General features: G+C 35.1%; 1 protein-coding gene across 3 annotated transcripts; it reads right to left on the bottom strand.

Moving 5' to 3' along the window:
- Nucleotides 1–808: 808 nt before the first annotated feature.
- On the bottom strand, nt 809–8,918 carry guca1a.S (guanylate cyclase activator 1A S homeolog). 3 transcript variants are annotated; one of them, XM_041583197.1, is made up of 5 exons: nt 8,751–8,918; nt 8,381–8,636; nt 4,222–4,371; nt 3,493–3,583; nt 809–2,259 (listed from the first exon to the last, which is right to left on the bottom strand). In XM_041583197.1, exons 2-5 carry the CDS (start codon nt 8,576–8,578, stop codon nt 2,090–2,092), a joined length of 609 nt encoding a protein of 202 aa, XP_041439131.1. In that variant the 5' UTR covers nt 8,579–8,636; nt 8,751–8,918; the 3' UTR covers nt 809–2,089.
- Nucleotides 8,919–15,387: the final 6,469 nt, after the last annotated feature.

The following is a 15,387-nucleotide window of genomic DNA, read 5'->3' as shown; positions in this document are numbered from 1 at the left end:
TATCCTCATTCATACTTCTTTCTAATGCCAGTGATTGATTTTTTGCCTAAGTTCTATGGAAAACAGATACTAATTCCATCTGAGCAGTTACCAAATTTGACTTCACCTCTAGGCAGATGTAATCCAATACCAATGGATTTCCTTTGATCCGATTTCTTAAGTGTCCTAAATTAGTAAACTAAGGAGCAAGGCAGAGGCTAGAAAGGTCAATGTGACTGGCAATTGTCAAGAACATTCTTAAATAAATATAAATATAAAATACCTGATGTGTCTGTATTTCTGAATATTAGGACATTTGTGAAACCACTGGAAATCAAGGAGGGTACCTGGGGTTCGTCATTATAATAAGAAACACTGATTAAGGAGTAACAAACTTGACTTGTTTTCTGCAGTATTTTACTGTAACAGAGGACATTTGACTTTCTTTAATTAGATTTTACTTATGTGAATTGATATGCAGAAACCCTGGTGTATAGCTAAATTACAAGATAATGAACTATTGGTTAAATGGATTGTTTATGTGGTTTGTCTGAATGGAAGTTTAAGATCTTTGTATCTTGCACAATGAGTGTTGAAGAGTTCCTTTTTCCTGTCTTTGCTTGCTAAGAAGTCTGTGATCTGCTAATTTACTGAACACAATTTCACTTGTGGCAAAATGACACTCAGTTATCCCCTTCAAAAAACATTTTTTTTCTTAACCATTTCTAGCATAGACTGTAAAATATGGAGTAAAATAAAGGAATTAGTCAAGGGTTGCAATACTTTTGCAAGGCACTTAAAAACTGAAAAAAGAAAAAAAATACAAAACTACATCAAAATAATAGTTTATGTAATTGCATCACACTACACAACATTTTTCTTAGCTCGTTAAACTGAAACAGCACGGTAATAATACATATACAATATGTAAATCAATTCTCCTTTATATGTTGGGTTGAAAGACATTTACATGTATGCTGTACAGATACATATTGGAACTGTTAGCCAGTTAGTGAATTCTGTGTTATCCAGATATATTCTGTGCTTTTGATTATACCAGATTGGTGATTTATTTTGCTAGAACACCTTTTAATTATCATGAACAGAAAGTGATAGTCTTTTGTATAGATAAAAAGCTGCTGCTATTTATATTATTATTATTATTATTATTATTATTATTAAGGAAAAAGAGGTATGTGTAAAGGATAGGTATAACGATGAAGTCAATATAATATAGTTAACTATACAAATAGGTAAGGAGGTAGCTAAATAAGGGAATAGAATGTAGGGGTGAGACAAATAGTCATATGCAAATGGAGGTATGGATACATAAAAAGATTGACAGACATAGATAGGGAAGAATAGATTAAATGAAAAATATATAGAAATGGATGGAGATGGATTAGATTTGATTGCTGTTGATAGATGATAGATAGATAGATAGATAGATAGATAGAGCTAGATAGCAATAGATAGATATATGAAAGATATATACATCGATGATAGATAAATAGATAATAGATAGCTAGATAGATGACAGATAGATAGATAGATAGATAGATAGATGATATAGATTTCACAGTGACAACAGGCTGGAAGGTGAAGAAAGGCTGGCATAGAAAATATATTGTTTGAGATTGTTGTCTGATGAATTAAGCAAATAAATTATTGTAAATGAGAGAAGTTCAAAATAATTGTCCTAACTACTGTCATTATTCCAAACCAACAGACCACACATATGACGGAAGCACATCCAGTGTCCTGACAAGGCAGGTTTCAGTCCTTCTTCTCAAAGGCAACCTTATTTTTAATAACATGCAGCAATGTTCCGGACTGTACCATCTTTCTATCGTTCCATATTAAAAATGAATGCTATAGGTGTAGGTAGCAGTACTGACTTTCTGTCTTATAATAATTTCACAATGTATTTGTTACATATTCAGTTAAACCTTTTACGGTTAACATATACTGGCAATAACAGATTTCATGAATCTTTAAAGAGGCAATAATTTTGGCAGTTTTGGCAATGCTACTAATGCAGCATTTCTTACTGGTTTTTAGACCAGTTTGTGATTTACACATTTAATACAATGCATACATAAAATGTTCATTAGTGTACATTTCCGTTGATTTCCTGCCTGTCTGATTCCGAATTAATATTCTGACCATCGTTTTGGATCATGTGGACAATGTGTTTGAGATCCAGACTGCGCGTTAACACGTTAAGGAGGAATTCATCTCTCTGTACTCCCTCTATAAACTCTTCCAGTGATAGTTCACCTGGGCAAGAACAGAGACACCATAATACAATGAGCAGTGGGTTCAGGGAAGTTTCTGGTAACACAATGTTTATCTAGAATCCTATTCTAAAATGAACTGTTGGGCTAATAATGGGCAACACTAGAAGGTATTTTGGGAATATTTTTGGTAAAGTAGGACAAAACACAAACTTTTCTTCTATTCTTAGAGCGTGTGAAAAATCCTATTTGTGTACTTGAGTCAAAAGGTGCTCTTGGCACTTTTTATATAGATGTGCTCAGTGCCACTCAAACTTTCCTGCCTCCTGTTCTAAATGGAGCACAGTTCTTGTCTATCGACACAGGAGAATCCTGGAGCTACCGCCACTTCCAAACCAGGTATTAGCTCCAGGGATCCTACAGTGGCCTGCATCAATTGCCAGAGCACAATTGCAATGAAAACATGCAGAAATTATTCCAACTAGACTTTCAGCCCAATTTCCAGTCTGGCACAAAAGCAATCTGCATCCACTAAAATTGATCTTCAACTATTTTACTTATTAGCAATGTTCCCTCTAATTCATTCTTGGCTATGTGAGCCCAAAAGTTATTTTGTACACATTTCAAACTTGTGAGCACAGTTTTTAAAAACTGCCTGCTCAGGTTAGAATTAATACAAAATCTTGTGTTTTCACACAAAATTCTTTGTGCACACCACAATTAGACGGAACATTGCTTAGTAGAGATCAAGAACTAGAGCATAGTCAAATAATATATAAATAGATATAATATATATACAGGTATGGGACCTATTCTGGTTAGCTGATCTTTGGATCTTTCTGTAATTTGGATCTTGATTGCTTAAGTCTACTAGAAAATGTAATGAAATCACCCCCAATAGGCTGGTTTTACATCCAATAAGGATTAATTATATCTTAGTTTGGATCAAGTACAATGTACTGTTTAATTATTACAGAGAAAAAGAAAATGATTTTTCAAAATTTGAATTATTTGGATAAAATGGAGTCTATGGGAGACACCATTCTGTAACTCAGAGCTTTCTGTATAATGGGTTTCCAGATAATGGATCCTATACCTGTGTGTGTGTGTGTGTGTGTGTGTATATATATATATATATATATATATATATATATATATATATATATATATATATATGTCTGAAATCCTGATTTATATATGTTTGTCTATCTATCTAGCTTCCATTTGTCTACTATCTATCAGTTATGTTTTGATAAAATGTTGGACTTCTACTTACCATCTCCATTGATGTCAATTTTGTCAAAAACCATATCCGTAAATTCCTCTGCAGTCATGTCTTCGTTGCACCTGTTTATGGCCCTAATAGCCTAAAGAACACATAATAAGGTTATTATAACATGCCAAGAGGGTTATTTGTGGGGGGCACCTAAATTATTCAATAGCAGCTAAATTATTCAATAGCATGTTGTATCATCAAGAATGAATTGGGAATATGAGTGCACTAAAACTGATCCTCAACTATGTTGCTTAATCAGTCAGCAGTCAGAACCTACAAAGTCTGAACTTTAAAAGCCAGGGTGTAAGAATACATTATTATAGGATATTCCATGAAAATGAAATATTTTGGAGCAAACCATTGCTTCTTTCACAGGATTGCTTCCGTTAAGTGGTTAGTATCATACAGCAGCTATATGTAAGAAATATCACTGCCCAAAATTTATATTTATATAAGGAAAGAACTTATCACAGGCAGCTGATAATATTGCTAAGCAACTTACAAATATATAAGAAATAATTTAAGCCCTATTGATATTAGAAGGCTCCAAGAAGTCCCATGCCCTTATACAAGGGGCAGGACAAGTGCATTTATACAGGTTGTTTAGCCCATTATAGCCCATTATACCCACATTTTCAATTATATTGTGAAACACCATTTATAAGGATTTATTATACATGTAATTGACAGCTCTTTTGTATTAAATAACTAATAGAATTCCTCACTCACCTTGATTATATTTAGAAGTTCCCCTCTATCAATGCAGCCATTTCCATCCACATCATAAAGCTTAAAATACCATTTCAGCTTCTGCTCAACCTTGCCTTTCAGCACTAAACTCAGGGCTGCTACATACTCCATGAAATCCATATATCCATCCTGGAAAAACCAAGAATATAAATACTTTTTAGATTTAAGACTTTCAAATAACATCACACTGTTAAAAAATTACAGGTATAGGATCTCTTATTCCGAAAGCTCTGAATTATGGAAAGGCCGTCTCCTGTAGACTCCATTTTATCAAAATATTCCAAATTTTAAAAAATGATTTCCTTTTTCTGGAATGCTAAAACAGTACCTTGTACTTGATCCAAACTACAATATCATTGGAAGCAGAACCAGGCTATTGGGTTTATTTAATGTTTACATGATTCTGTAGTATACTTAAGATATGAAGATCCAAATTATTAAAAGATCCATTATCCAGAAAGCCCCAGGTCCCATGCATTCTGGATAACAGAACCCAGCGCCGATTCATACCTAAGCGCCGCCTGAGGCGGCTCCTGCAATGCCGCCCCCCCTCGCTGACTTACTTGTCGGGAGGGGAGGCAGGAACACTAATGCGGAGAGCGCAATTGCGCTCTCTCGCATTAGTAAAGCCGAATTTCCGGTTTAAAAACCGGAAATTCGGCTCTTAAAGGTGCAGGAGCGGCTTTTTGCCGCCCCTAGAAACCGCTTTGGCGTTGCCGCCTGAGGCGAGCGTCTCAGCTCGCCTCATTGGCGGCGCGCCCCTGACAGAACCCATACCTGTATAATCTTTTTAACGCACACAATTAATCATCACAATTTATCTGTACTGAAACAAAATATTGCAATGTCAAAATATAATGTTTACAATTCTTAATGGCATCTACAAATTATAATTGTGACAAATGTTGTGACTGCTGAGCTAATTGGTGACTCAATGCTTTTCCTCACTCGATCTGTTATTTTTCAGTTTGATTATTCTGTGCTTTTCACTAGCAACCGTTAACCCAGCAGGCAGACTTTGGGAGTCCTGAGACCATTCCTTTATTATTATTCAGGTTCAGCCTTCAAAATTAGCCCCTGCACGCAGAGAACATTGGCAACACTGAACAAATCATTTTCTACTGCTGGCTATCTTAATTTGATTCTTTGATCTCCAACAGTTTAATACAATTTAATTCCTGCAAGAAGAGGAGCCATAACATAGTATTGAAATTTAGGGTCTGATTGAGGGGTATCAGAGTTTTCCTTTACAAGAAGAACAGCTGCAGAAAGTGAAATTATTGTTGAAGCCTAAGTAAAATGAGCACTTAAGGCATAGAGTCTGTAATGGCATTTAATCACTTGTAAATACTTTGAAGCCAATTTAGCAAGCTCATTATGTAGCTTTAGCTACATATATTCTATTTTAGGGCTATTTCTTTTGCCACTTAGGGGCAAATTTATCAATGGCCAAAGTGAAAATTAGAATTTCGAAGTTTCAAATTTGAATTTTTAAATTTTTTTAGTGGAATTTGGAATAGTTAAAATTGAATTCGAGTTTTTACAAAAAAATTCGAATTCGATTTTCAAAATGTATCATGTACTGGCCCTTTAAGAATTCAAAGTCGACTATTTGCCACCTTAAACCTGCCAAATTGCTGTTTTAGCCTATGGGGGACGTCCTGGGATCAATTCGAAGTTGTTTGCAGTCTTCCTGAAATAAGTTTTTTTTCAGAGAAAAAATTCGAATCAAACTATTCGAATTCGATTCCAGTTCGATTTGAGTTTGTGGGTCGATCCCATTCAACCAAGTTTGAAAAATTCTAATTCTTTGATAAATTTCGATTGGTCATTTTTTATTCAAATTTCGAGTTCATGGGAGCTTATGGGAGTTTTTACGTTCCCATGAACTCTAGATTCAACCCTTGATAAATCTGTCCCTACAGTGTCTGTATAATCATACTGTGCACATTTCTTAATGGTTTTTGATAGCTAAATACTCTTATTTAGCTTTGCAGACAGCTTTTCAGAGTGTTCTATTGTATTTTTTCTATACTTCTTGATCTTTTGCTCTCTTTGTCAACAAGTACTTTTCCCCACAATTCCCCCTATCATTTTCACCAATTTTTATCTCATGGAGCTCTAGCTCTTGCCTTCCAGTACAGAGCATGTATTGGTGCAAAGTTTGATCAGACTATAGGTAGCAATTGCTACAAGTAAACATCTTGTTGCAATGGGCCTTCTCTAAGAATTAATTATATCTTAGTTGGGATCAAGTACAAGGTACTGTTTTATTATTACAGAGAAAAAGGAAATCATTTTTAAAAATTGGATTATTTGGATAAAATGGAGTCTATGGGAGACGGCCTTTCCATAATTCAAAACTTTCTGGATAACAGTTTTCCGGATAACTGATCCTATACCTGTACACTGTCTCTTTTACACTTTCATTTAATGCCTATTTTCACTATACACATACTATAACTCAAGGGCTAAACTATAAAGAAGGTGTAAACTACATGGAAGATTTGCCATCAGACTCATATTTTGATAAATCTGCTCTTATATGTCTTATATAGATACATGAACAAAACCCACAGCTTGAATTACAGCTGTGAGGATCAGATTTGGTAGGATGCTACAAAATCTTATTGTGTTGCATGACAAGATTTTGTGGGTCAGATAAACTCTAACCTTATAAATCAGATAAATATATCCTGTGTAGTTAAGCTCTTAGATGTATGTTTCCACAATGTTTTAAAATAAAACGACTAGTTATAGGGCTTGTTCACCTTTAAATTAACATTTAGCATCATGTAGAAAATGTTACAAGTGAAACAATATGCAATAAAACTTTCATTTTTAATTATTTGTGGTTTTAGAGGTATTTAGCTTTTTATTCAGCAGCTCTCTAGATTGCAGTTTCAGCAATCTAGTTGTAGGGCCAAGATTACCCTAGCAACCATGCACTGTTTGAATAAGAGACTGGAATATGAATAGGACAGATATGAATAGAAAGAAAAGAAGTAAAAAGTAGCAATAACAACATTTGTAGCCTTATAGAGCATTTTTTAGATGGAGTCAGTGACCCCCATTTGAAAGCTACAAAGATTCAGATGAATAACACAAATAATTTAAAAATTATAATAAAGAAAAAATGAAGGCCAATTTAAAAGTTGATTCGATTTCACCATGCTAGAACATATGAAACTGTAATCTAAAGGTTAACCACCCCTTCAAGGAAGTATAACAGTCATTCCTTGTGTACAAGTAATTCTGCAGTGTAAACATTAGCACCGTAATAGGCTGTAATTTCGGAGATAGAAATGGTATTAATGAATAGAAATATTTTAATTCAACTTTCTTTGTTGACAGACTTAATGAGAGGATACTATTTTTTTGTCCGTTAAAAATGGTTAGAACAAAACAATTTAGGCACACGTGAATATGGAAACGTTCCACTGTTATTATCCATTAATAATTATTGTTTGATTAGCTGAAATGTTGTATAGAAGGCCATATACAAGGAAAAATATTCTTGGTTTTTGGCTGGAATGACTGAATTATTGAGTTTCACTCAACCATCTGTTGATTATCAAGCTAGCAAGCCTAACATTAAGGGGCAGATTTACCAAGGGTCACATTTCAAAGTAATGTTAGTTTTTTTGAACTCCCATAACTTCGAAATTCAAATTATTAAAGACCAATAGAAATTTATCAAAAAATATAAGGTTTTTTTGGCCGAATATGTCCGTTTTTGATCAAATAGGTCCGCTTTTGAATTGTATGAATCGAAGAAACAGCACATTTGATCAATTTCGATTCAACTCTGATTTTTCAAAGTCCACCAATTGACTCCAAATAGGTTCTAGGAGGTCCCCCATAGGCTAAAACAGCATTTCGGCAGGTTTGAGATGGCGAATGATCATAGTCAAATTTTTAATGAGACAATACATGATAAATTTCGATATTTGAATTTTTCTCAAATTCAAATTGAATTTGGATTAATCTCTAGTCGAAGTACACAAAAATTAGCTCGAAATTCAATTTTTTTAATTAGAATTTTCACTTCGACCTTTGATAAACAAATATATCTTATGCACCTACATGCAGCTATACATACAAGCAATAGTAACTTGTTAAATCTTCGGCAAATTACCTTGTTAAAATCGAAGGTGTCAAACATTTGCTCGATGTATTGGTTGGAGGCTGGACTCAAGTTCTTGAAACCAAAAAACTGCTTGAACTCATACTGTGTAAGCTGACCAGAAGGACATTCCGTCATAAATTTCTTGTACCATTGGTGGATCTCGGTGGCACTTAGTTCCTCTACTGCCTTCCCATCCATATTCCCCATTTTGATTTATAAAATGGTAAATTTTTTAGAAAGATTCCTAAAATATCAAAGAATCCAAATAAATTTGTGAAAATTCGGCAAAACAGCAAAATATCTTTATATATATATATATATATATATATATATATATATATATATATATATATATATATATAAATCCTCAAGCAAAAAAATTAATTTGAGGGGGAAGAAGAATCAACTTAGTGAAAGAGGGGCAAGCAATGGAAATAGTCCTGTGTACTGTTGTGTGTCCAGAGGAAAAACTCGTCTAGGAAAAGAGCAAGTTCTTTTAAGGTATTGGAGAAATGATCTGCTAGCCAATCCTAGCGGTTCCTCACAGAGAAAACCCTTCATTCTCATGCAGGTGGGAATCCTGCAGCAGAAAAAAAAAGAAAATCTTCAACGCATTCTTGTGATTGAGTTGGCGTAAACATATAGGAAGGAGATTAGGGAAGCAGAGAATGGCACTGCTGACAAGATTTCTAATCTGTTAATCTGGCTCTGACATTACTAATGACCTAGAAGGACGCTAACTTTATCTTAAAGGTAATACCTCCTTCATCTCTGGCTTTTCTAGCAAGGAATCATTGGAACAACTTGTACAGATTGTGAAAGAAGGAAGGAATATTAGCCAGACCTTATGTTAGGTCTTTTTGTAGGTACTTTAGTAGAGAGCCAAACTTAATGAATATAGCTTTAAAAGGGGTTAGTAAATTGCAAACATTAGTCAAAATATTTTAATATTTCTGTAAACTGCTGCAGAAATGTTTCAGTGCTATTCAAACAGAGGTATGGGGCCTGTTATCCAGACCTTAAAGGGATACTGTCATGGGAAAAAAAAATTTTTTCCAAAATGAATCGGTTAATAGTGCTGCTCCAGCGGAATTCTGCACTGAAATCCATTTCTCAAAAGAGCAAACAGATTTTTTCATACTCAATTTTGAAATCTGACATGGGGCTAGACATTTTGTCAATTTCCCAGCTGCCCCTGGTCATGTGACTTGTGCCTGCTTTTTAGGAGAGAAATGCTTTTTGGCAGACTGCTGTTTTTCCTTCTCAATGTAACTGATTGTGTCTCAGTGGGACATGGGTTTTTACTATTGAGTGTTGTTCTTAGATCTACCAGGCAGTTGTTATCTTGTGTTAGGGAGCTGTTATCTGGTTACCTTCCCATTGTTCTTTTGTTTGGCTGCTGGGGGGGAGGGGGTGATATCACTCCAACTTGCAGTACAGCAGTAAAGAGTGATTGAAGTTTATCAGAGCACAAGTCACATGACTTGAGGCAGCTGGAAAATTGACAATATGTCTAGCCCCATGTCAGATTTCAAAATTGAATATAAAAAAATCTGTTTGCTCTTTTGAGAAATGGATTTCAGTGCAGAATTCTGCTGGAGCAGCACTATTAACCGATTCATTTTGGAAAAATATTTTTTTCCCATGACAGTATCCCTTTAAGGTCATTGGAGTTTGGAAGTTTGTAAACATTTTTTTTAATAAAATGAGAAAAAGTCAAGTTTTAGTAAATAACCCCCTAAGTGTTCGTTCTGCACGTGTTGACCCAGATTTTCTATTGTGCTAAAATTTTTAAAACTACTGTTAATTATTTTTGAACACAGCTTAGGGAAGAATGGGTGGTTATTAAAAGAATATTAGTATCGCACAACTGTGTAATTTTTTGTTAAAATAATTTCCAACTTTCAGGAAGTATTCTGTTTTATACACAAATAACTTTATAATGTTTTAAACATTTTGTTTCTTTTAGTCACTCATGTCTATTTGATCTGTAGCTTTCCATGTCCCTTCTCCTGAAGTCAAGCCCACATGCCCAGAGCACTACTGCAACCCAGGGGTCGGACAGGATGAGGCTAACATTTGGGATACAATTGCAGGTTCAGTTTGGGTGCAGGTCATACTGGGGAAGAACACTTTTCCTCTGCTCCCAAACATTCCATGTCTTGGGACAAGAGGTAGGCGCAGAAGAAGAGTATGGAGTAGGAAAACACAGGAATGGGTTGGGTGAGGGTCCTACAATGGCAGCATTATGCCGGTTAAAGGTGCGTGTGGGTTACGTTTTTCCTGACCTACACATCACTAAACTGCATATACTTTATCATGTGTGGCAGGCTGCGAGCATTGCAGTGGAGCGAATAAAAGGAGGTAGTATTTGGAAAACACAAGTTTAGTTTATCTACTATTCTCAAGGCTTCAAATAGCTTTATTCTAGCTGGAAATGATAATTGTCATGTGGCTGATTCATTAATATAGTTTTATAAATATCAATCTGAAGCTGCCAAAGCTCTTTTGTGACTCATTCCCTTTTATAATGATACTTTTATAATTACCGATATGACACGGCAGAACAGAAGTAAACATAGTTACATCACTCTCATGGCATATCTCTCTCCCCACGCACTTATATAAATGGCTTTAGCATTGCTTAATATTCTCTAACTTTTTATATTCAGTTTTTGGAACCTCCAGAAAATAGTTTCTCATCCAGCAGAGAAGCCTTGAACCTGGTCATGTAGCCTATCATTTACTTGAATGGAATCTGCCTGAAACTGGCTTTTACAGGCAGTCATTGGTCATTAAAAGCCGCACAGTCTGATATACACGGACAGAGAAAATGTATTGACTAGGAGTAAAGTAAAGTAAAGAAATAGTGCCTTGCAATGATGGGCCCTGGGTTCAATTCCAGCCAGGGTACTGTGAACTAAGGGCAGGAGAGGTAAGTGACAAGGGAAGGTATGGTAGTATTTGGTCTGCTACCTAGTGAAGGCCCAGTACTTAATCTTTTTGTGTAAAAAATCCAGGTTCTAATCCCCCCATCTGATCTAAGTAATAATCATGGGTCTTACTAAAATAAAACAAAGCTTATCCTTGAGACTGGCTCAGAAGAGGTTTCTTAAGCTTATCCTAGAGACTAGCTCAGAAGAGGTGTATTCAGCTTGACGGTGTATTGTATCTTGTTAGTGTATGTGTAAAACCTCCAAATAAATACTATACATTGACCATTTCTCTCCTGCAGTCATGGCACAACCTATACACTATCCACAATCTATATTGGTTGATATTTTTTGAAAAAACAAAACAAAATTAAGATGTTAGTATAATACTGGATGAGGGGCACACAATATATGAAAGTATAAACACAAACACACACGGTTTAGAGTTTTGCTCTTTGCATGTAGTTTTGTCATATTTGTAAATAAAAGCGTATATGCGCCACATGTCACATTACAATAATCTTTTCTCTTTATTGGCTTTTACAGGCTGATCATACAGTCACACACATGCGTTTGTACTCTTGCATGAAGGTCTCCACATGCATCACCCCATTACAATTATCAAATCTAAAAGAAAGGCTTAAAAGGTAATTAATCGCCTTAGTGATGTGCTCTAAGGGTCAATGTGCTCTTTGCTTGATTTCTGTCCCTTTTAATCCCTCTCTCTCTCTGCATTTCCTTAAATGATTGTGATGTGCTTTAAATATAAAGGACAAATCAAATTAGAGACATTATTTTCAAACCTTTTATCAATGTCCAAAAAGACGGCAAATGAGCGGCATTGCCTTTAGGAACAGTATTGCCATATAGCGGGTACTAGTTTTAAAGCTATGAGACTAATAGCACATTGGAAAATTTGATCCTCCTCTGAGGAACAACACAGCAATATCTGCTTTGCGACTCAGGTATCTGCCATGGATATTGTGTTGCAAGTACATAATAAATACATGTAGAGCTACTGCCTGTCTGGAAGACCATTTTTGGTTACCCTGGTTCTTGTGCACTCTGCACAAACTCATTGCTCAAGCTTGTTTTCAGTTCCCTGGACTTGATAAGTGTATACTACTGACTATCTTTACTGGTTTTGACCCTTGTCTGTTGTTTGATTCGTTCTGCCAGCCCATGACCCTTTGCCTGCCTTGACTACGAACCTTGCCGTCCGACATCAAACTCTGCCAGTCCCGACCAAGCCTATAGTTTAACCCTTCTGTTACCATGTTCCAGCATACTTCAATTGAAAATAGGAATAGGAAAGGGCGTAGGTGAAAACCAGGATAAGCAGGGCTCTCTTGTTCATTTAGAAGTATCTCGGCACTTCTCTGGATACAGGTTGTAACAATATGGCTTATGTTAAGAATGCATTTTGGCAACTGTTTTGATTTAAAATATATATGGGTTTCACTACAATTTATGCAGTACTCCCAATGGGATATTCCCACTCAGCAAAAGCCTAGGAGAAGTAGTATATTATCCGCTTCTTTTAACTTGCTCAAATTAAAAATAAATAATTATTATTTATCATTTTCTTTTTTTTTTTGAGAAAGTTTTTTTGAAAAAATTTTACAAATCCTAAGCACACGATAGCAATGCACAGTACATGCACAATGAAAGATATAGAAAATTAGAACAGGGCATTCATGATCGTTTCCTAAATGCAAAAGGTAATAATCTGTTCAGCCCTTGGAAACACTGGGGCCTATAATAACATCATGGAAGTTGACCCATTGTTAACTCATCTTTGCAGGTACAGGTATAGGAACAGTTATCCGGAAACCTGTTATCCAGAAAGCTCCAAATTATGGGAAGGATATCTCGCATATACACTTTAATTAAATAGTTAAACATTTTAAAAACGATTTCCTTTTTCTCTGTATTAATAAAACAATAAATTGTACTTGATCCCAACCAATATAATTAATCTTTATTGGAGGCAAAACTATCCTATTGGGTTTAATTTATCTTTAAATGATTTTTAGTAGACCAAGTGGCCCATTTACTAACAATGGAATTTAAATTTTTACCACAAATCTCGAAAAATTTGAGGTTTCATTATATTTGTTAAAAGTTCTTAAAATCTGAGATTTATTAATTGTAAAAACCAAGAAAACCTCTTATGCAAAACTTGGTAACATAAAAGTTGTTGAGGTCCTAAAAGTCAGTGGGAGATGCTCTGATCTTATTGGACTGCTTTTAATCAATTTGGACTAGAGGTTTTCGAATTTTTTTTTCTAGGAATTGTCTGAAAAACACAAAATTTTAGGTTTTCCAGGTATTCATATTTTTTAGCACATAGTTCAGCGCTTTTTTCGTTCACACTTTTTATATTCGCATCTTTCAATAACATGACATTTGTGGTTGAAGAGTTTAGTTGTGGTTTCAAAAAACCTCTAAAACCAGTAAAATAAGAATGTTGAAAAATAAGCTTCCCCAGCCATGGAGGACCAAACTATGGGAACACCCTTTATCTAGAAACTCCAGGTTCTCCGTATCTGGATAATATACTGTATCTCACACCCTATTCTAGTACAGGTATGGGATCTGTTAACCAAAGATGCTCAGGAGGCAGAACCTGGGGTTTTCTGGTAGGGGTCTTTCTGTAATTTGGATCTCCATACTTTGTCTGCTAAAAGATCATTTAAACATGAGATAAACCCAAAAGGATTGCTTGGCCTGTAATAAAAATTAATTATATCTTATTTGGGTTCAAGGACAAAGTACTTATTACAGAAAAAGGAAATAATTTATAAAAATGAGAGATCCCATGCCTGTACTGAGATAGGTAGCCTCAGCCCACCACACCTTATCAATTAATTGCTGTCACTCATACATATCCATACCTAGGTCAGCGAATAACCTCAAGAACCCTCAGAATTGGCTGGCACATCTTTCTGCTTTTATTTGATGTAAAATTCTTGCAAACACTGCATTATGTAAAATTAATTGTTTATCGTGCTGCCTGCTACAAAACCAGTTTGGTAACTGCTGAATAAGATGAGTGGAGTGGTCAGTACTCATTATACCCACTCAAATACAATACATGTTCTATACAACCTAAGCCCAATATATAGAAATGATTCAGGGGATTGTGTGCCTAAACATTGGAGCAATCAGCAGACAGTTTGCAGTTACACAGTTTAAGGTAAAATGTCACAACAGTCCAAGCAAATTGGCTGTTTTCATTATGAAACTGTTAGCAGCAAATAGAAAATCCGTTCAGGTATGTCAGATATTCAGATCTTCCTCATGCGTGATGTAAGTACACAAATGACACCCAGAGAGCTCAGCAGAGAAATATGTGAACAGGTTAAAATTAGCATGTTTGTTTCTGGGAAGAGCCATTACATAATCATTGATATTAACTCATTTTACTATTGGGTATTATGTTTAAGCCAGAGAATTCTCTTTTTAGTAAGAAGATAATAAACAGAAATATAGAAAATGTACATTTTGATAATGTGATCTCTGTTATACTGTACAGAAGTAGAGAGAGAGGGGGTAGTAGTAGCTGTCCCATGTAATTCTTAAACCACCAAACTACCATTGTGCCTAAAGTTAATAGCACAAAGAATATATTAAAAAACATTTAGATAAATGAATACGGGAAAGCATATAAATAAGCCAAGAACTTGTTTAATAAAAATATTCAGAGATGTCAGCTAATCCCATATTTTTAGGGTGATAGTGATTCAGTCCTGGATTTTTATAACCCAATTCCACTCACCCTTTATTTCTGAAAGCATAGTAAAGTAATGGATTTTTGTACCATTAGCCTTCCAAGAACAAATGATGTCCCTATTTACAGGGACATCATTTGTTCTTGCAGAAAGAGCTTATATAGGATGGCACTAAGAGGCCAAGGTAACAAGCACTGAATGCTCTGGTGCATGAATGGGTGAGAAACATTACCTATCTGTCATGTATGATTTTTCCTGCACATGTTGCTTAGGACTGGTTTTAATAAACAAAAAAATATCATCATAGGCCAAGCCACAAATTACATTCCTGTATTTATTGATTTTAACA

Source organism: Xenopus laevis, chromosome 2S, assembly GCF_017654675.1.
Source record: "Xenopus laevis strain J_2021 chromosome 2S, Xenopus_laevis_v10.1, whole genome shotgun sequence".
Taxonomy (NCBI): Eukaryota; Metazoa; Chordata; class Amphibia; order Anura; family Pipidae; genus Xenopus; species Xenopus laevis.
The sequence above is the reverse complement of the archived record's forward strand: the minus strand, read 5'-3'. Positions and strand labels throughout refer to the sequence as shown.

Bases quoted from the DNA above. Each gene is read 5' to 3' on its own strand.
- guca1a.S (XM_041583197.1), bottom strand. From the start codon at position 8,578: ATGGGGAATATGGATGGGAAGGCAGTAGAGGAACTAAGTGCCACCGAG. The intron at 3,584-4,221 runs GTGAGTGAGGAA...TGTGTTCTTTAG, and splicing joins AACTTCTAAATATAATCAAG to GCTATTAGGGCCATAAACAG. The intron at 2,260-3,492 runs GTAAGTAGAAGT...GTTCTTGCCCAG, and splicing joins AATTGACATCAATGGAGATG to GTGAACTATCACTGGAAGAG.